Source organism: Eurosta solidaginis, chromosome 5 (assembly GCF_040869045.1).
Source record: "Eurosta solidaginis isolate ZX-2024a chromosome 5, ASM4086904v1, whole genome shotgun sequence".
Classification (NCBI taxonomy): Eukaryota; Metazoa; Arthropoda; class Insecta; order Diptera; family Tephritidae; genus Eurosta; species Eurosta solidaginis.
In genome coordinates, this window is record NC_090323.1 from 267429878 (window position 1) to 267451083 (window position 21206).

Sequence of the window (21206 nt, forward strand, 5' to 3'; positions counted from 1 at the left end):
TTATACGACTGCTTGGAAAGCATATAACAACGTTGCTCTCAGCTTGATATACAGTTCGTGTATGGCGACTTCAACACCAATAAAAAAACTTTCGTTACTAACGATCATGGAAACACACCTGGTACAATGATGATTGCCGCGTTACAACCGTGTCTACAGGGCCTTTTTGATAGTTAGCCATGAGAAAAGTGTGCGAACGCTATCGTGAGTTGAAGATAGAATTTGCAGAAAGAAAAAAGTAGAGGCAAAAAAGCGAGTCTTCAAAAGCTTCAGCAACTAGTCGGCAAAAGAGTGAAGGTTTCAAGCTCAGAGCGAATTCTTGTAAGAACGTTAAGCTGCTAAACGAAATGCAGGTTGAACTGGCCGGTCAATAAATATCTCACATAGACTGAATGTGCTCATTGTGCAAACGAAGTGCAAATTAGCTTAGATTATGAATGGAACACTACTCTGTCCTCTTAAGCGGAGGAAGTGATGAAGCACTCAAGGAATATGCTGAACAGGAGCTCGTAATCAAAGACAATATTAATGTTTAGCGAATTAAATACTGAAGTTTTTTGTCGGCTCCCACTATACATGCATAGGAAGACGGATTCCCCACTCTGTTGCTGTTGTTGTAACACTACTATTAGTTTCAACAAGGCTTGAGCATAAATATTGTGACGAATATTAGCGTCACTGTTAGTGCTGTTAGTAAATAATCACGCAACAACAAAAACATGAAGCAGCCACTCTTATGTACAAGCTAGCAACGCTTATGTAGAAGGCGACGAAGAGCTATCTCACACACACACAGATGTAGTCATCAGCCGAAGTAGTTACTCACACATGCACACGCATATGGCTATAAACTACAAATATACATGTACTTATATCGCTGATTACCAAGCAGAAGATACAACAATTCTAGAAATTGAAACGTCTAGACCTTTGGAGAAATATGCGGATGAGGCAACAGAGAGTACAAAAGCAGCGCAAGCTGAGGAATGACTAATCAGTTTTGATTTAAACACGCTATCAGTTGCGAAATGAAATTGTGAAGTATAGTTGTACTACTCCCAAAGTAGTCTAATAAAGACCATTTTGCAATATAGAATATTGGAGTGATTTACTCAATAGTTTAGCGAATCGAACGTTAGCAGAAGGTTTCAAATAAGCCGAATTTCCCAAAATTCGTTAAAATATGATTTTTGTCATGTGGGTACACTTCGCGTTCAGAACGTAAATTGTGCTTGTAAGGGTTGACTGTGGATAAGTAAGAGTTTAATCTGATCGATCGCGTCTCCCTAGGACGTTTACTGCATGTGTTGCCATGGATAAAAACGTGAGGTTATGTGTTGCAGGACCACGTCAGGGTGGGTAGGAAGATGCCCCCTTATTCGTTCGGAAGGCGGAGCCGTATGAAGGGCTTGTCTGCTGGGTGTACAGTTGTAAGAATCAAGAAATTTTCAATTAGTTTCACTCCGTTGGCAAGGCAATCCAAAACGATCTCAGATCCCTTGGTGCCCTGTTTTTTTTTAATCAGGAGCTGATCAAAACTTGACCATTAGTTCGTAATAGAGATAATGAAAGAGAATCAAATCTCGCTTTAGTATTTGCGTTTGTTTTAACCATCTTATGTTTGTAGGGATGTTGTTGTGTAACAGTGCTTCACCCCATGAAATTGGTGCGACCACTCGCAAATTTAGGTATGAGAATCGTAAGCCTTTGCGGACACTTTTCCCTTTTTCGCACGTTTTTATGTCCCAACGAACATTTATACCTTGCTTTCTACATAGACTAAAGTTCGAAATATTGCGCGACCTAATACAAATTTGTATTAATGTATTTGTAAATATGTTTTGATAACAAATTGAAGTTATCGATATTTATTGAGTTTTTGTTCAAGGATGTAAGACATTTAAGTGTCAGTTAATTAGCAAGGAATGTGACTTTATTGGAGCAGGGGCATGGGGAAATCATTCTCGTTATGTGCGTAATACACATTTACCTGATTGTCTAGCCTCACTATTGCGTTTAAGTACGCCATTATCCTCATTTGAACCATTTTGTATACCAGATATGCCTGCAGGTAATGTAGAGGATTGTAATCGCGTTGAACTGCCGCCGTAATCGGTTAAGTCTTTGATAAATTAAAGGAAATTAAAACCTATTTTATAAAATTTGCTGTTAAATCTCACCATTGTTAGAGTTGTTGCGATTTCTAAGTACTACCAAATTTTCGGTGCTTTGACGATGTGGTACTGGTGGTGGTGCACCTCTGGGTGGTATTGGCGGTTTCTGATCGAATCCAAACGATAATGTTGGTGAGGTTGGTGAAGTCTAGTGGAGTAAAAAAAAAACCGGATGTTTTTATGTTTTTGACTTAAAATGTAGCACACACCCTTTGTTGCTGTTGTTGTAACTGTTGCTGTTGCATCTGTTTTTGGAGGAAGTTCATTTGTGGTGTCGCCGAGTTCGTCGACATACCGCTATTGACTGAGTCATTGCGCGAAATGGTATGCCGTTGTGAGTCCGGTGAAGATGTACGTGAGCTCACTGGTGACTCTAGTTGTCCACTGGCCACTTTAATATCCGGAAAACTGTTTGATTGCTGCTGTAAATATGAATATATATAAAATTACATACAGAGAAGATTTAAAGAGTAAAATATCTTAAATCTAAAAAAGGGCGTAACTGGGACTTTCTAGGTACAATCGCTGTTGTTACAAATAAAGAGGATGATGATGATGATGGAGGTGAGAGTGAAAGTGATTGTGAGAGTGAGCTGGAGGTAGAGGTGGAGGTGGAGGGAGAAGGGGAAAAGGTGGGCAACAAAGTTTTTTTTAACAAAAACCACAAAAGGACTCATTAAGTAATTTTTGCTGTGAAACGCTGAGACCCTGGCGAAATAAGTCGGAAGCTATGGCACTCGTGGCATGCTATGCTGAATTGGAACCGTTTCCGACACGGGCGTCTATTTGTTGCTATTTTCCGGAGCGTACCGGAACAATATCTGGAAAATGACTATCAACACCGGTAAACCTCCACGCAAACTTCGGGGAAGTTCCTTATCGCTACAATAAAAAGAAGGGCTGACATGAAGGCTTTCGAAAACACTTATTTTTAAACTCAGCTGAGCAGAGCTCACAGAGTATATTTATTTTGTTCGCATAACGGTACGCCGTAACGGCATAAACTATATCAAAATGATCTGGGCGAAAAAAGAAATTCATTTAACCATGTCCTCCGTCCGTCCGTCTGTCCGTAAATACGTTAATTTGAGTAAATTTTGAGGTGTCTTAATGAAATGGCACGTAAGTTCCTGGGCACTCATCTCAGATCGCTATTTAAAATGAACGAAATCGGACTATAACCACGCCCACTTTTTCGATATCGAAAATTTCGAAAAACCGAAAAAGTGCGATAATTCATTACCAAAGACCGATAAAGCGATGAAACTTGGTAGGCGGGTTACCTTATGACGCAGAATAGAAAATTAGTAAAATTTTGGGCAATGGGCGTGGCACCGCCCACTTTTAAAGGAAGGTAATTGAAAAGTTTTGCAAGCTGTATTTTGTCAGCTGAGTATGTAATGTTCGATTACACCCGAACTTAGCCTTCCTTACTTGCTTTTAATCAAAACTGTGATTAAATAAGTTTTGAGGTCTTGGAAAACATTTGAATTTGATATTGATCGTGTATAGCCCGTTAATCGGCTGAGGTTGCATATGGTGGTTATGCTTTAAGAATGTCCTGAAGACGACCCTTTACGCCGCATTCCTACGTCGTTTTTGTACAATATTTTATTTCGGGTGATTACAGTTTGGTGCCATAGTGTTAACATTCTATACTTGATAGCACGAAACTGCGATTACCCCACATATAACATCACTAGCCTTTACCCGCGGCCCCGTCCGCAAGGAGAAAATGAAATATGTGGGCTATTCACGTTAGCCTGCTTATAAAGTTATCTGTTTAACATTTTTTTTTCTGTCTAATGCATTTTATTTTTGTAATTGAGTAAAAAAAATAACTTTATGAGCTGATAACCTAATAGGATCCCAAAATGATAACGAAATTATCCAGAAAAAGCCACGAAATGACCCCGACGCTATCGCGGACGGATCCCGAAAACCATCCAGAAACGCCCCGGAAGTGTTTCCAAAAGTTCCCGAAGTAGTCCCAAAAAAACCCGAAATGACAACTACACGATTCTAGACTTATCCAGATAACCACACAGAAATGATGCCTGAAGGGTACCAAATTGATCCCGAAATAGTCCCGAAAAAGTTCCGAAATTACCCTGACGGGCTCCCGGACGGATCTCAGAAACCATCCAGAAAATATCCAGGAAGGGTCCCTAAATTATCCCGACTAACTCCAGAAAAAGTTCCGAAATGGCTCCGAGGGGATCCACGATGGATCGCGAAAACCATACAGAAATGATTCCGGAAGGATTCCAAAATGATCCCGAAATAGTCTGTAATTGACCCAGATGGGATCCCGCACAGATCCAGAAATGATCCCGGAAGGGTGCAAAAACTATCCCGGAAAAGTAACAAAAAATTCCGAAATGGTTCCTACGGCATCCCGGACGGATCCAGAAATGATCTCGGAAGGGTCGCCAAATGATCCCAAAATGGTCCCGAAATGACCCTGATGGATCCGGCAAACCATCAAGAAATTATGCCGAAAGGGTCCCAAAATGATCCCGAAATAATACAGAAAAAGTCACGAAACGACCCCTAGAGGATCCCCAAATGATCCCGTATTAGCCCCGAAAAGGTCCCGAAATAACCCCAACGGGATCCCGGACAAATCCCGAAAACCATCCAGAAATAATGCCGGAAGGAAACCCAAATGATTCCGTAAAAGTCCCGCATTGATTCCGACGGGATCCCGAACGGATACCGAAAATCATCCAGAAGTGACGCCGGAAAGGTCCTCAAATGATCACTTAATAGTCCCGAAATGACCCTTAAGGGGTCATGGACGGATCCCATAAACCATCCAGAAATGATCCCGATATATTCCCGAAGAAGTCCCGAAATGACCCTGACGGGATCTCGAACGCACCCCTAAATGACCCTGACGGGATCCCGGACAGATCCCGAAATCCATCCAGAAATGATCTTGGGAGGGACCCCAAATGATCCCGAAAAAGTCCCGCAATGATTCCGAGGGGATCCTGATCGGATACCGATAACCATCCAGAAGTGATGCCGGAAAGGTCCTCAAATGATCACCTAATACCAAAATGACCCTGACGGCATCCCGGACTGATCCCAAAATCCATCCAGAAATGATCTTGGGAAGGTTCCAAAATTATCCCGAAATAGTCTCGGAAAAGTTCAGAAATTACCCTGACGGGTTCCCGGACGAATCCTGAAAGCCATCTCTAAATGATCCCGAAAAAGTCCCGAAATGACCCTGACTGGACCCCGAAAGGATCCCGAAAACTATCCAGAAATGATGCCGGAAATGTCCTCAAATGATCACCTAATAGTTCCGAAAAGACCCTGACGGGATCCCGAACGGATCCCGACAACTATCTAGAAATGATGCCGAAAGGGCCCGCAAATGATCCCGTATTAGTCGAGAAAAAGTCCCGAAATGAACCCGACGGGATGCCGGACGAATCCCAAAAACCAGCCAGAAATGATGCCGGAAGGGACACCAAATGATCCCGAAAAAGTCCCGCAATAATTCCGACGGGATCCTGAGCGGATACCGAAAACCATCCAGAAGTGATGCCGAAACGGTCCTCAAATGATCACCTAATAGTCCCAAAATGACCTTACGGCATCCCGGACAGATCCCGAAATCCATCCAGAAATGATCTTGGGAGGGTCCCAAAATCATCCCGAAATAGTCTGGGAAAAGTCCAGAAATTACCCTGACGGATACCGGACGAATCCTGAAAACCAATCTTAAATGATGCCGAAAAAGTCCCGAAATGACCCTGATGGGACAGGGAAAGGATCCCGAAAACTAACCAGAAATGATGCCGGAACGGTCCTCAAATGATCTCCCAATAGTTCCGAAAAGACCCTGACGGGATCCCGAACGGATCCCGACAACTATCCAGAAATGATACCGAAAGGGCCCGCAAATGATCCCGTATTAGTCGAGAAAAAGTCCCGAAATTACCCCGACGGGATGCCGGACGAATCCCAAAAACCATCCAGAAATGATTTTGGAAGGGACCCCAATGATCCCGAAAAAGTCCCGCAATTATTCCGACAGGAATCTGAACGGATACCGAAAACCATCCAGAAGTGATGCCGGAACTGTCCTCAAATGCTCACCTAATAGTCCCAAAATGACCCTGAGGGCATCCCGGACAAATCCCGAAATCCATCCAGAAATGATCTTGGGAAGGTCCCAAAATGATCCCGAAATAGTCTCGGAAAAGTCCAGAAATTACCCTGACGGGTTCCCGGACGAATCCTGAAAGCCATCCTTAAATGATCCCGAAAAAGCCCCGAAATTACCCTGACGGGATCCCGAAAGGATTCCAAAAACTATCCAGAAATGATGCCGGAAAGGTCCTCAAATGATCCCCTAATAGTTCCGAAATGACCGTGACGGGATCTCGAATGGATCCCGGCAACTATCCAGAAATTATGCCGAAAGGGTCCGCAAATGATCCCGTATTAGTCGAGAAAAAGTCCCGAAATGACCCCGACGGGATCCCGGACGAATCCCAAAAACCATCCAGAAATGATGCCGGTAGGTATCCTAAATGATCCCGAAATAATCCCAAAATGACCTCGTCGGCATCCCGGACGGATCCCGAAAACCATCCAGAAATGATGCCGGAAGAGCCCCCAAATGATCCCGAAAAAGTCCCCAAATGACCCCGACGATATCCCGGACGGATCCCGAAAACCATCCAGAAATGATGCCGGAAGAGCCCCCAAATGATCCCGAAAAAGTTCCCAAATGACCCCGACGAGATCCCGCACGGATCCCGAAAACCATCCAGAAATGATGCCGGAAGAGCCCCAAATGATCCCGAAAAAGTCCCCAAATGACCCCGACATACTCCAGAAAAGGTTCCGAAATGGCTCCGAGGGAATCAACGACGGATCGCGAAAACCATACAGAAATGATTCCGGAAGGATCCCAAAATGATCCCGAAATAGTCCGGAAATGACCCAGATGGGATCCCGCACAGATCCAGAAATGATGCCGGAAGGGACACCAAATGATCCCGAAAAAGTCCCGCAATAATTCCGACGGGATCCTGAGCGGATACCGAAAACCATCCAGAAGTGATGCCGAAACGGTCCTCAAATGATCACCTAATAGTCCCAAAATGACCTTACGGCATCCCGGACAGATCCCGAAATCCATCCAGAAATGATCTTGGGAGGGTCCCAAAATCATCCCGAAATAGTCTGGGAAAAGTCCAGAAATTACCCTGACGGATACCGGACGAATCCTGAAAACCAATCTTAAATGATGCCGAAAAAGTCCCGAAATGACCCTGATGGGACAGGGAAAGGATCCCGAAAACTAACCAGAAATGATGCCGGAACGGTCCTCAAATGATCTCCCAATAGTTCCGAAAAGACCCTGACGGGATCCCGAACGGATCCCGACAACTATCCAGAAATGATACCGAAAGGGCCCGCAAATGATCCCGTATTAGTCGAGAAAAAGTCCCGAAATTACCCCGACGGGATGCCGGACGAATCCCAAAAACCATCCAGAAATGATTTTGGAAGGGACCCCAATGATCCCGAAAAAGTCCCGCAATTATTCCGACAGGAATCTGAACGGATACCGAAAACCATCCAGAAGTGATGCCGGAACTGTCCTCAAATGCTCACCTAATAGTCCCAAAATGACCCTGAGGGCATCCCGGACAAATCCCGAAATCCATCCAGAAATGATCTTGGGAAGGTCCCAAAATGATCCCGAAATAGTCTCGGAAAAGTCCAGAAATTACCCTGACGGGTTCCCGGACGAATCCTGAAAGCCATCCTTAAATGATCCCGAAAAAGCCCCGAAATTACCCTGACGGGATCCCGAAAGGATTCCAAAAACTATCCAGAAATGATGCCGGAAAGGTCCTCAAATGATCCCCTAATAGTTCCGAAATGACCGTGACGGGATCTCGAATGGATCCCGGCAACTATCCAGAAATTATGCCGAAAGGGTCCGCAAATGATCCCGTATTAGTCGAGAAAAAGTCCCGAAATGACCCCGACGGGATCCCGGACGAATCCCAAAAACCATCCAGAAATGATGCCGGTAGGTATCCTAAATGATCCCGAAATAATCCCAAAATGACCTCGTCGGCATCCCGGACGGATCCCGAAAACCATCCAGAAATGATGCCGGAAGAGCCCCCAAATGATCCCGAAAAAGTCCCCAAATGACCCCGACGATATCCCGGACGGATCCCGAAAACCATCCAGAAATGATGCCGGAAGAGCCCCCAAATGATCCCGAAAAAGTTCCCAAATGACCCCGACGAGATCCCGCACGGATCCCGAAAACCATCCAGAAATGATGCCGGAAGAGCCCCAAATGATCCCGAAAAAGTCCCCAAATGACCCCGACATACTCCAGAAAAGGTTCCGAAATGGCTCCGAGGGAATCAACGACGGATCGCGAAAACCATACAGAAATGATTCCGGAAGGATCCCAAAATGATCCCGAAATAGTCCGGAAATGACCCAGATGGGATCCCGCACAGATCCAGAAATGATCCCGGAAGGGTCCAAAAACTATCCCGGAAAAGTCAACAAAAAATCCCGAAATGGCTCCTACGGCATCCCGGACGGATCCAGAAATGATCTCGGAAGGGTCCCCAAATGATCCCAAAATGGTCCCGAAATGACCCTGATGGATCCGGCAAACCATCAAGAAATTATGCCGGAAGGGTCCCTAAATGATCCCGAAATAAAACAGAAAAAGTCACGAAACGACCCCTAGAGGATCCCCAAATGATCCCGTATTAGCCCCAAAAAAGTCCCAAAATGACCCTGACGGGATCCCGAAAGGATTCCGAAAACAATACAGAAATGATGCCGGAAAGGTCCTCAAATGATTCCCTAATAGTCCCGAAATGACCGTGACGGGATCCCGACAACTATCCAGAAATGATGCCGAAAGGGTCCGCAAATGATCCCGTATTAGTCGAAAAAAAGTCCCGAAAGGACCACGACGGGATCCCGGACGAATCCCAAAAACCATCCAGAAATGATGCCGGTAGGTATCCCAAATGATCCCGAAATAGTCCCGAAATGACCTCGTCGCCATCCCGGACGGATCCCGAAAATTATCCAGAAATGATGCCGGAAAGGTTCCCAAATGATCCCCTAATAGTCCCGAAATTACCCTAATGGGATCCCGGACGGATCCCGAAAACCATCCAGAAATGATGCCGAAAGGGTTCCCAAATGATCCCGTATTATTCGCGAAAAAGTCCCGAAATGACCCCGACGGGATCTCGGACGGATCCCGAAAACCATCCAGAAATGATGCCGAAAGGGTTCCCAAATGATCCCGTATTAGTCGCGAAAAAGTCCCGAAATGACCCCGACGGGATCCCGGACGGATCCCGAAAACCATCCAGAAATGATGCCGGATGAGCCCCAAGATGATCCCGAAAAAGTCCCCAAATGACCCCGACGAGATCCCGGACGGATTCCGAAAACCATCCAGAAATGGTGCCGGAAGAGCCCCCAAATGATCCCGAAAAAGTCCCCAAATGACCCCGACGATATCCCGGACAGATCCCGAAAACCATCCAACAATGATGCCGGAAGAGCCCTCAAATGATCCCGAAAAAGTCCCCATATGACCCCGACGAGATCCCGCACGGATCCCGAAAACCATCCAGAAATGATGCCGGAAGGGTCCCCAAATGATCGCGAAATAGTCCCGAAATGATTCCGGAATAGTCCCGAAAATGTTCCAAAATAACCCCGACGGGATCCCGGACGGATCCCGTAAACTATACAGAAATGATCCCGGAAGGGTCCCAAAATGATCCCGAAATAGTCCCGAAAAAGTCCCGAAATTACCCCGGCGTAATCCCGGACCGATCCCGAAAACCGTCCAGAAATGATACCGGAAGGGTCTCGATATGACCCTTACGGGATTACAAATAAGGTGAAGCTAATTATAAAACCATGTTAATAAGGCAGCAGGCGCATTGGAGCGAATAAAAAGTTAGATAGAAACATACAGGTAAAGCTAATAAAAGCGTGCTAATAAAAACAATTGATGGAGGGCGGATGGCGGGAGTAGAGGAGAGGACCACTGATCGTTCCTCCAAAATTGTCTAGATCTCGTTCTGTATGTACCAGATACCAAAAACTATTGATTTAGGAGAAAATTTAGATTGAGTTATAACAATTTATGGATTTTACACCAGAGGGGGAGATAAACGGGGGCGGGCGGAGGGTGTCACTGCTTACTTTGTAAGCCCTCGACTTATTTGACCCCTTGAGTCTGTGATATTGGTGAAGGCCAGTATACGTAAAGTTATAATGTGTAAAAATTATGAAAAATAATTTCTCGAAGGGTCGTGGGACCCCCACCCCTCTTTCCATGTTCGAAAAAAATTTCGCTAGTAGACTACTGTCTGTGTCCCAAATTTCATCAAAATCCGTGTAGCCATTCTGGCGTGATTCAGTCGCAAAGACGAAAAAATATAATAATTAAATTATAACTGTTCCTAGGGGGCGGGGACCACGCCCATTTTGAAAAAGATATAGCTAGTAGATCCTTCTAGACTATTGGCTATATGTGTGCAAAATTTCATCCAAATCGGTCCAGCCGTTCTTGCGTTATTGAGTCACAAAGACAAACGTCTGGACAAACATCCAAACATCCAAACATCCAAACATCCAAACATCCAAACATCCAAACATCCAAACATCCAAACATCTAAACATCCAAACATCCAAACATCTTAACATCCAAACTTTCCCATTTATAATATATATTAGATATTAGATTAAATTATAACTGTTCCTAGGGGGCGGGGACCACGCCTCTTTTGAAAAATATATAGCTAGTAGATCCTTCTAGACTATTGGCTATATGTGTGCAAAATTTCATCCAAATCGGTCCAGCCGTTCTTGCGTTATTTAGTCACAAAGACAAACGTCTGGACAAACATCCAAACATCCAAACATCCAAACATCCAAACATCCAAACATCTAAACATCCAAACATCCAAACATCTTAACATCCAAACTTTCCCATTTATAATATATATTAGATATATGTTATACTTATATATTGCTACTACAGGCTGGTTACACTCAGAAACATGAGTGCCGACATATTTATTTTTAAATGTTTTTTTTTTTTTGTTTCTGTATTCAATAATCGAATGTACAACATTGGGGATAAGACAGGTGTGATAACTTCTGCGTAGACTTAAAAATTACAAATAGAAGAGATCACCTGATTTTTAATTGACTATCGTGGTCTCATTCTGTGTATATTTCTATCACCCGCTGAAGATAGTCGACCCTATACGCCGAACATCCTGTTTTTTGATTTCGAATTCAAAACTTATTGCTAGCATAGTGTATTACATACATATACATATGTATGTATTATATTGAAGTTAAAAGGCTTTACTCAAAATATTCCCAAACTTACCTTCATTGATTCATCATAACTCAAGAGTTGTAGATTTGGTGGCAGACTAGCATGGAAAGATATCTTACGCACCCAATCGTTCATTATATCCAACGACGGCGCTTCGAAAAGAAATTCCGAACCATCAGGCAATTTCAACCTAAACACATACTTCTTCTTGGTATAATCTTCGGCACGTTCACATTTCGCGCCAAGTATATTGACCGGAGCATTCGCTGTTTTCTGTTGTAGAAAATCATTTTCATCCTTAAAGAAGCACAAGAGTTGACCACACAGCACTGTATGGAATTGCTTCCATGAGCGTACTGGCGCTTTCTTGCCACCCGATTGCAAGCCATGTTTACGTTCGAGCATACCTTGAATTTCGACTGGTGGCAAATCGAAACCTTCACCACCCTTTTGATTCTTGCGGAAAGATTGCGCGCGACGGCGTGTGGTGAACGAAGGTGTGCGCTTGGGTTGCTTTTGTTGTATCTTCATGCTTTCGGCACGTTTTACATTTGTATCAGAGCCACGTCGTAAGCGATCTCCAAACATGCCACTCGAACTACTCTTTTGCAATGAATATTGATCCTCGTCAAAGGGTGAACGTAGCGGTGATGTGATATTCGTAGCTGAAGGTGATTGTGAGCCATTGTTTGTGTTGACCATGGGCGTTGAGAAGATGGGTATTTTCTCTTGTGATTTCTCATTTTGCCGATTTTTCAAATGCTCAGTGCGTCTACGTTCGTCATTGAGACGTTGCAGCTCTTTTTGTTTTAACATCTCCAGACGTTCCTTCTCCAAACGTTCTTTCTCTTTAAGTTTCGCCAACTTCTCACTTTCGACTTGCTTGCGAAAACGTTGTTCCAGCAAGGTGATGCGTTTGATGGCTTGAAATTTCTCTTCTTGTGCAGCAACGGTCTTTTCAAAGTCTTGATGACGACGCAACAAATCTTCAACTTGTGGTATCGAATCACCCAGTTTAGCATCCTTTAGCAGGGGTTCACGACTGATAATCCAATTTTCCAGTATCTCAGCATCTTTAAGGAATATTTGCGTGTCCAAGTTCAGTTCATAAATTTCTTTGCGCTGTTGCAGCGTATTCTCTAAAAGTTCGTGTCTTTGCTGCAGCACCTGAATCTTTTCGTCGATCTCTTGCGCTAAGAAATGTTTTTCGTTAATTAATTGTTTTCCATTGGCTGTGAAATTGGCGAAAGTCTCATCGCGCGCATGTATCTCGGCATAGTGTTCTTTAATGCTTGCCAAAAGCGATTCGGCGCCTGCGACTGTGCTCGCTAGATCGGGTGCTGTAATCTTAGCTAACATTTCATTGATCCAAGCAATCAAGTCACGATATTCATCAAAGTACGACTGTAAATGCTCTGCCTGTTGCAGCTTTTCCATGCGCGCATTCGTCTTATTCATCAGATCCGTCCAAGCTTCAACAGCCTCATCGCGTTTCACCTCAATATGTTCTTTAGCATCGGGATAAATTTCACCCAATTTTGTGGCTTCAACAAGCACTGCATCGACTTGTTCCTTAATTGCGACCAGCTCACTTTCGAAGACGGAGTGTTTGCGACTCAAAGCTTGTATACTCTCCAAATCTTGTCCATAATCCTCGGAGATAAGCGAAGCCTCTTTATCATTGATCAACGATATAGTTTCATCTGCAACGCGATCATAGACATGCACTTGCTTCGCACCAGCTAATGCATCCTGGCGTGCATTGACTAGATCTTTCAGTTCCTCCCACAACTGTTTGGTCTCATCACGTTTAGTTTTGATGGAAGCGCGATAGGGATTATTTTCTTTAATGAGCGCATCACCGTGTTCCAAGCACGCTTGCACACGTCCTTCATTCGCATTCAAATTAGATACGAACGATTCAAATACTAAAATCAATTGCTCCACATGCTCAACATCCTCACCATAATCCTCCGAAGCGGTAACAGCCATTTGATCGCCAATCCACTCGTGTAAGTCTTCAGCTTCGCGCAAATACTCAAATAGCTTCTTACATTCGCCCAAACGCACTTCACGATCCTTAGACAAACGCAACAGCTCATCATATTGTTTGGTGACAGCGTCATTCTTTTGCGTTATATTGACGCTATCAAAGTGATTGCGCTCAACCAAGCCAGTGGCCAGCTTATTCACTTTCTCTATGGATGATTTAAAAGAGATTAGCTCGCGTTGCAGTACTTCTAGTTTCTTTTGATGCGACTGCACTGATGACTCATCGCGCCCATAGTCGCTCGAAGCAAGTATAGGACGCTTTTCACGTATCCAAGCTTCGGCTTCGTTCGCTTCCACATAAAACATTTGGCTTTCCACCGCATCCAAAAGACGTAAACGGCGTATGCTTGCCATATCACGCAAGTTCACTAATTTCTTTTGCAGCATATCGCATTTGTATTGCACTTGCTCGCTAGCGAAATGATCATCGCGTATCATTTGTTGACCACGCTGTAATAATGCCTTGATCAGAGGCTCCTGCGATAATATCTCAGCCTCAAGTCCTTGATGTTTCTTTTGTAGCACTTGAACTGCAATCAAGCTGCTGCCTAGATCTTGTGAGTTGGCTATGGCTTCCTTCTCGGTCAACCATTGTAACTCATCTTCAGCATCACGCATGAATTGTTGTAAACTTAAAGAATCCTCCAAATTCTCACGTCGTATTGCGATAGGTTCATGTAGCGTATGATAACGTTTAATTGTCGTCATAGCGCGCTCGTGTATTTCATCTTTGAGAAAGTGATCGGCTTGAAAGAATTTCTCATCGGTTTGTTTGATTTGGTCGGCCAAATCGCTATGATGCGCGACATCTGCCTCGAGGCGTTCATGTTTTTTAATCAAATGATTTACGGTGGCCAAGTCCTTACCATAATCTTCACTCGACAAATGTGATTCGACCTCATCCATCCAGTTGTTAAATTCATCTAAACTGCGATTAAAAGCTTGCGCTTCGTAAGCTTGTTGCAGCTTTTCACGTTTTTCTTCGGAAGCCGTCTTTAACTTGTGCCAATCGATTTCAAGCATTTTCAATTGTTGAGCTATCTCTTCCTTGGCAAAGTGTTCGCCTTTAATCAACCGCTCGCCTTCGTTTATCACATCTTTGACACGTGATGCATTTGTCAAGAGCTCGCTATCAAATGTGGTGTGCTTTTGTATTTTACTTTGCAAATTATTCGGTTCGCGATAATTCTCATCCAGCGCCACTTGCATCTTCTGCACCAACCACCGATCGATTTCGTATAGACTACGCAGAAACTCGTGTAGTTGTAGAGATTGCAATAATTTTTGCTTGCGCTCTAGCGCCAAGGCATTTAATTTCTCTTTACGACGCAGCACATAGCCAAGTTTCTCTCGTATGACATCAGCATCCTTTGGCTCGCTTTCTAAAATACTTTGAGCAAACTTTTGCAGTTCGCTTACATTATCAGAGTCTAAAAGCTTTTCGAATGCATCATGCTTTTTAATCAAACGTTCTACTGCCGGATAAGAATCACCCAAATCATCGTTGTTGAGAAAAGCTTCTTTGTTTGCCAACCAAATTTCCACTTGCTCGACTTGCGCTTTGAATAAATGCAGCTGATGTTGTTCGGTTAAATCTTTGGAGCGTTGGTTCCACGCTTCATGTAATGTGCTATGCAAATCCTCGAGGATCAGCAAATATTGTTTTATATTAGCTGACTTGTGCTTGCCGTTAAGTGTTTCGCCATGCGCTTTTAGTTCCCTGAAAGCTTTACCACGTCCATCAATTTCCACTTTACGCTCTTGATGCAGCTCTAATTTTGTCTCGCAATCGTTTATGGTCATTGGCGTTTGAGCGGCACTCATTTTCTTTACCATATCGTTTACCCATAGTTCAAGCTCTTTTACGTTTGACACAAATTTGTGTACTAGATAGGCATCGTTGAGTACAGCACGTCGCTTTACAGACAAATCTTCCAAATTTTGCCACGATGAACGTAACTCATCAATTTTATGTTCAATATCTTTAACGCGATCAGGATAACGTTTTAGCAAGTTTTGTGCACTGATTTCGTGCTCATCGATTTTTTGCTTAACTGCCGACATATCACGTTCCAAGGCGTCCTCACGTCGTATAAGCGTTTCAACAGCTGCAAGATCGCGGCCGGTATCATCAGAGCTCATAGCTAATGCTTTTTCAGCAATACGATCGGATGTGTCGTCGACGTCGCGATTGAAAACGTGAATTTCATTCGCCTCCCCCAATAGCGCTCTATAGGCGCTGAGAGCACCTTGTAATTCGCGCCATTTGCTATTAAAGTCACGACGGCGCTTATCAATATTTTTCGTCTCAGCTGGGACTTCGCCTTGACTAATGAGTTTATCAGCTAAATTATTGATGTGCTTAACGCGTTGATCATCGACGCGCATATCTGAGTCAACATCGTCTAGTTTACGTACGAGCGCATTGCAATGCTCCAAATCGCGTCCAGTGTCGCTAGCTTGAATCATCATTTCCTTATCACGCAACCATGCAGAAATTTTATCTAGTTGATTATTGAATTCCAATATATCTTGTGCTTCTTCGAGTCCACGCCCACGATTGTCCAACTCTTCGAGTAAACTCTTCCAAGTGGCAATCACGCGCTCTACTGCCACCTTAATTTCCTTTGAAGATTCATGCTGCTTCGTCAAGAGTATCAAACCGGTTTCTTGTATTTCTCGTATGCGTCCTTGATTGGCGGCGACTTCGGCTTGGAAGGCTTGGTGTTTTTGCAATTTCTTAATTTTTTCATCTAAATTCGATGCTTCAGCATAAGAGGCTGCATCAGCCTCTAGCTTCTTCTTCTTCTCATTTATCCACGATTCAGCCTCAGCGCAGTCGCGTACGAACTGTGCATAAAGTAAGGCATCTTCCAATTTGTACCGACGCACAGCGCAAAGATCCTTCACCTTTTGACGACGCGTCAAGACACCTTGTAGTATAGTTTGTATGTTAGCGCTATCGTAGTGACGTTGCTCTATCAGCTTGCGCCCATGCTCCTGCAACAAAGCCACCTTTTCTTCTTGCGTATGTATGAGACGTTCGAATTCGTCATGTTTCCTTATTTGATTTTGCACATCTTCAACGGTTTGTCCGAAATCTGAACTGCTTAGAGCAGCCTGTTGTGAGCTGGAAAGATTATCGATTTGTTTGGCATCGCGCAAGAAACAGAATAAATCTATCTTCTGTTCCAACATAATCTTCTTCTTATTCCATGCAGCATGCAACTTTTGCCGCTCGTCCAACATAGCAGCACATTTTTCTTCAACTTCTGCAGCCGCATAGTGGCCAGTTTGCACCATTGAATCGCTTAACTCATTCAAGTAACGAAATTTATCTTCGCGCGCTTCAATTTCACCATAGATAGCATCATGCTGAATCTTTAATGCTGTCGCACCAGCTGCATCACTAACATGCTCTTCTGCTTGTAGTGCAGCGCGTAAATTCGATGACCAAGACATAATATCACGTACATCGGTGAGGAAAGATTGTAAATCTGAGCTGGCGGCTAAACGATCGCTGCGTGCACCTGAACGCTCTTTCAGATCATTCCAAGCTGTTACCACTTTATCTTGCTGTTGCGCTATGGCGGCAGCGTTCGAAGGATATTTCGCTTGCAGGCGCACCGAATCTTCAACTAAAACTTGCAGTTGTGCTTCTAAGGCAACGAGATCATTTTCGAAACCTTCGTGTTTCCGTAATAAAGCCAAAGCAGAGTTTAAATCTCGACCAAGCTCTGAAGAGAGTGCAGCATTTTTATCTTGAATGCGGAAGAGCGCCTCGGCAACATCACGATGGAAGCGATGGATTTCACCTGCGGCATGCAATTTCTGTTCACGTTGAGTTAGTAGACCAATTAGATTATCCCAAGAATCCCTAGAACATATGCAAGCAAGTTTTATGTTTAGTTTCATACAAACGATCATATATAGAAGGTTTTTTCAACTCAAACTCACCTCAATTGTTCTTGACGCTTTTCGACATCTGTGGCGTACGGGCTCTCGGTGTCTACCAGCTTTTTCGCTAATACTTCACACTGATTAACACGATCGGAACCCACCTCAACGCGATGCTTAAGATCATCGAATTTGTTTTGCAACAATTGCAAATGTTCATAATCTTGTCCGTAATCCTCGGATGATGCTGCTTGCTCTTGCTCCCTTATCCATTGTTCGACTTCATCCGATTCCAAAAAATATTCATGCATATACAAACTCTCCATCAAGCGCATTTGCCTTTGTGATGCCAACTTGTGTAATGATTTTAACATTTTCTCGATTAGTTGTTGTTTCGCAGTAAGAATTTTACTGTCTGGATGTGCGGCGGCTACCATAGCGGCACAATTGTGCCCCATTTCAGTAACAATACCAGAGTACGTGTCCAACTCCAGTTCGATTGTCTTGTGTTTGGTCAGCAATTTAGCGGCAGAATCGCGATCACGCCCATACTCCGTAGAGCGGAGGGCGTTGCTTCTCTCACCCAACCATGATTCAATCTCACCGGCATCGGACAAGTACTGCTGAGCCTTTAATGACATCTCCAGCTTCTTACTGCGATCATTCGTATTACTCTCTAGATCAGCCCAAGCCTCCTCTAATTTGGCGCATAGTGCTTCAATATTTCCGCGTTCGGGATGTTTTTGTGAAATGAGAGTTTGACCCGATTGCAAAGCTTTGTTAATCATCGGTTGATGTCCTTTAATTTCGGCTTCAAGTTTTTTATGTTTCTTTGACAGCGTTTGTGCTTGATGTAAGTTTTGTCCCAATTCTTTGGACTTAGCTGCTGGCATATGATCCTTAATCCATTGGAATTCAGCATCCAGTTCAAATACGAACTTATGATAGTTTAAGCTCTCCTCAAGCTCCTCACGCCGTTTTTGCACAGGACCGCGTAGTAGTTTGAAACGATTCTGTATATCTTTCGTTTCATCTTTGATGTGAACTGCATTAAAGTGTCCCTCGTGTGCCATTTCATCGCCGGTGCTAACAAGCTCGACAATTTTTTGTTCCCACACTGTTATCTCAGATTCGAGCATTTGGTGTTTATTTATTAAATCTTTGCAGCTGCGCAAATCATTACCGACATCTTTACTTCTTAAGGTAGCATCTAATTCGGACACTTTTTGTTTGGCATCATCAATTGCGCGATTGTGCTCACGCTGCGAGGCGGCCTGTTCTAATTTACGTCCTTTATCCTCTGCGAGTGTGAGCAAGTCTTTCCACGTTTGATTCAAATCAACCATTCTGCTCTCTACAGCAGGAACACGATTATTTGCGGCTATCAATGCTTGGCCATCTTTATTGATGTTACGCAATTGGCCTTCATTTGCGCGCAGCTCACGCTCGAAAGCCTTATGCTTCTGTAGTTTGCGTGGTAAATTTGTTAGATCGCGATAACTTTCATCGCCGGCGATTTTCGTTTTATCGCTCAACCATACGGAGAGATCGTCAGCTTCAGCGGCAAATTTGTGAAAATCTTTTGAAGCTTGTAGCGAACGTTTGCGCTCAAATGCACGATCCTTAACTGCTTTTCTTTTGCCCAAAACTTGGTTGCGTCTATCGTCAATGCTGAAAGGTATGATTATTTTCGTAAAATACTATGAAACCTATATAATTGTGAGTTTACTTACTATTTTTTATCGTAGTGATCGTTAGCAATTAATTTATCGGCATTATCGGAGAAGCCTTTCAGTATTTTATCCTGCGCCATAAGACTCTTCTCAAAATCAAGGTGTCGCTTTAGTATAGCTTCTACTTCATCGAGTGAATTCTAAAATAAAATTCAGTTAGCCACATTATATTTAAGCTTTGACCAAACATCAACTTACGCCCAAGTTGCTGTATTCCAGAAATGCTTCGTGACTTTTTGTTGTTGCATCGATTTTATCTCCTTCTCTGTTGAATATTTGCAACTCAACGCATTGTTGTAACCATTTCTGCTTCTCTATCCATCCACGATGTATAGCATCTTGTTCGGCTCTTAGACGATCAATTATTTTAACGGTTTCTTCCATATTTGGTTTGCCTTCTGAGAGTTGTATGCCCAAATTGATTACTTCAGCAAATTCATTTTCGTGAGCTTTGATGTCGTCGCCAAGGTCGTTGTGTTTCTTCAATAGATTATTGGCTGTTTCTACATCACGTGCTGACTCGTCGGCGTTCAACTGATCCTTTACGGAGTCGATCCAGGCCAGCAACGTTTTCGCACTAAAAGAGAAAATTGATGACTTGTCTTAGTAAAGCCTTCAGTGGAGCTGTGAGAGGAGTTTGAATGGCAGTCTAAGCATCCCAAGAAGACTGAATAATTTTTTTCGTTCGTCCAACCAGATATTTTCTACATAATCTTTCTCATTGAGAAATGAAAGATTAAACTCCTTTACATGCGACAGATTCCCTGAAACATCGACAAAGGAAGTTATAAATAGACTCATTTTCGTTCCCGCGACTTAAGTATCGGAACATTATTCGAAAATGAACTGTTACTTTAATGGTACTCCCCAAAACCTTCGGATAGTGTTGTTGCCGTTAAACAAAACTAATCAGCTCCTTTTCTCTTCAACCTGATAGTTTCCTCAGGCAGAAAATCTTGGTAAACGTCATCGTTCTTATAGCACCTTTAGTTATTTTGGGAAAGAAGCTTCTTCTTTTTCATCTTCTTATAGCGATAAAGGCGCTCTCCGAAGGTTTTGGCTAGAATTATTGATGTTGCTGGTCCTTTGCCGGGTATGGATAAGGTATGTTCCGGTAACAGGCACGATTAAGCCACTTACCCGACCATCTTGCAAATAATATTATATGATCATATTGAACTATCTAGTCCATCCAGCTCACAACCTCGAGTTCCGGGCCTCGCCTGCTAAATATGTGTATGATACATTCATATTTGTAACAAGATTCGCCTCGGTAGGTAATGTTTACATTTTGTTGGGGAAACTGTAACGCTAAACAAACTTTGTATGCGCTTAACAACCCTTTAATACCTTGAAAAGAAGCTCGTCCTAGTTGGAGTCCATGATTGACGAAGTCGATTAGACTACCTGACCTACAGTTACTTTAAGAATAGTGCAGGTCCATTATCCAGCCATCCGCGTACATAAGAACTTCCAGGTCACTACCCCCAACCCCGCATGTTGTTGTGGTAATAATTTTTCTGAACACACGAACCTTCTGGTCTTTAGAGTTTAGTGATATCTCCCTTGACGCGTACGGCATTTTAGGAAACAATTGTTGTGATATCCGTTTATAGCAAATAAATACTTGTAACAATGGCAGCCTAGAACCGGAGAATCAACCAGTGCTACTTTTGACTGAGGAGGTAATGAAAAGTGAAGTCTTCTCTCGACAAACAAATAACAAACTCAATAAGCTTTCGTCATACCTGCCCTATTGTATGGCTTCGAGTTATGGATGGTGCTGAAAAGGGTGGAACGGCAAAAGAAAATTTTCGATATGTCCCGTGCTGTCAACTTAAAAATTTAATTCAGTAGAATTCAGGTAATTTTATTGTCGGCTGAACGACGCTAACCAGAACCTGAGAGCTTGCATCAACCAGTCTGAATGTCATTAAAATACCGACTTTTTCAAAC

The 21206-nt window shown here is 43.3% G+C and overlaps 1 protein-coding gene across 9 annotated transcripts in view; it reads right to left on the reverse strand.

Moving 5' to 3' along the window:
* The window catches only part of kst (spectrin beta chain, non-erythrocytic 5 kst), a 155916-nt gene that overhangs the window by 6475 nt on the left and 128235 nt on the right, over positions 1 to 21206 (reverse strand). For 8 of the 9 annotated variants that reach the window (XM_067790372.1, XM_067790371.1, XM_067790370.1 and 5 more), the window contains 7 exons: positions 19449 to 19827; positions 19251 to 19390; positions 17578 to 19188; positions 11620 to 17497; positions 2384 to 2596; positions 2181 to 2322; positions 1991 to 2122 (listed from right to left, as the gene is read on the reverse strand). In XM_067790372.1, the coding sequence (XP_067646473.1) occupies positions 1991 to 2122; positions 2181 to 2322; positions 2384 to 2596; positions 11620 to 17497; positions 17578 to 19188; positions 19251 to 19390; positions 19449 to 19827 (8495 nt within the window). The remainder of the gene's footprint in view (positions 1 to 1990; positions 2123 to 2180; positions 2323 to 2383; positions 2597 to 11619; positions 17498 to 17577; positions 19189 to 19250; positions 19391 to 19448; positions 19828 to 21206) is intronic. The other variant, XM_067790367.1, reaches the window with a different exon arrangement.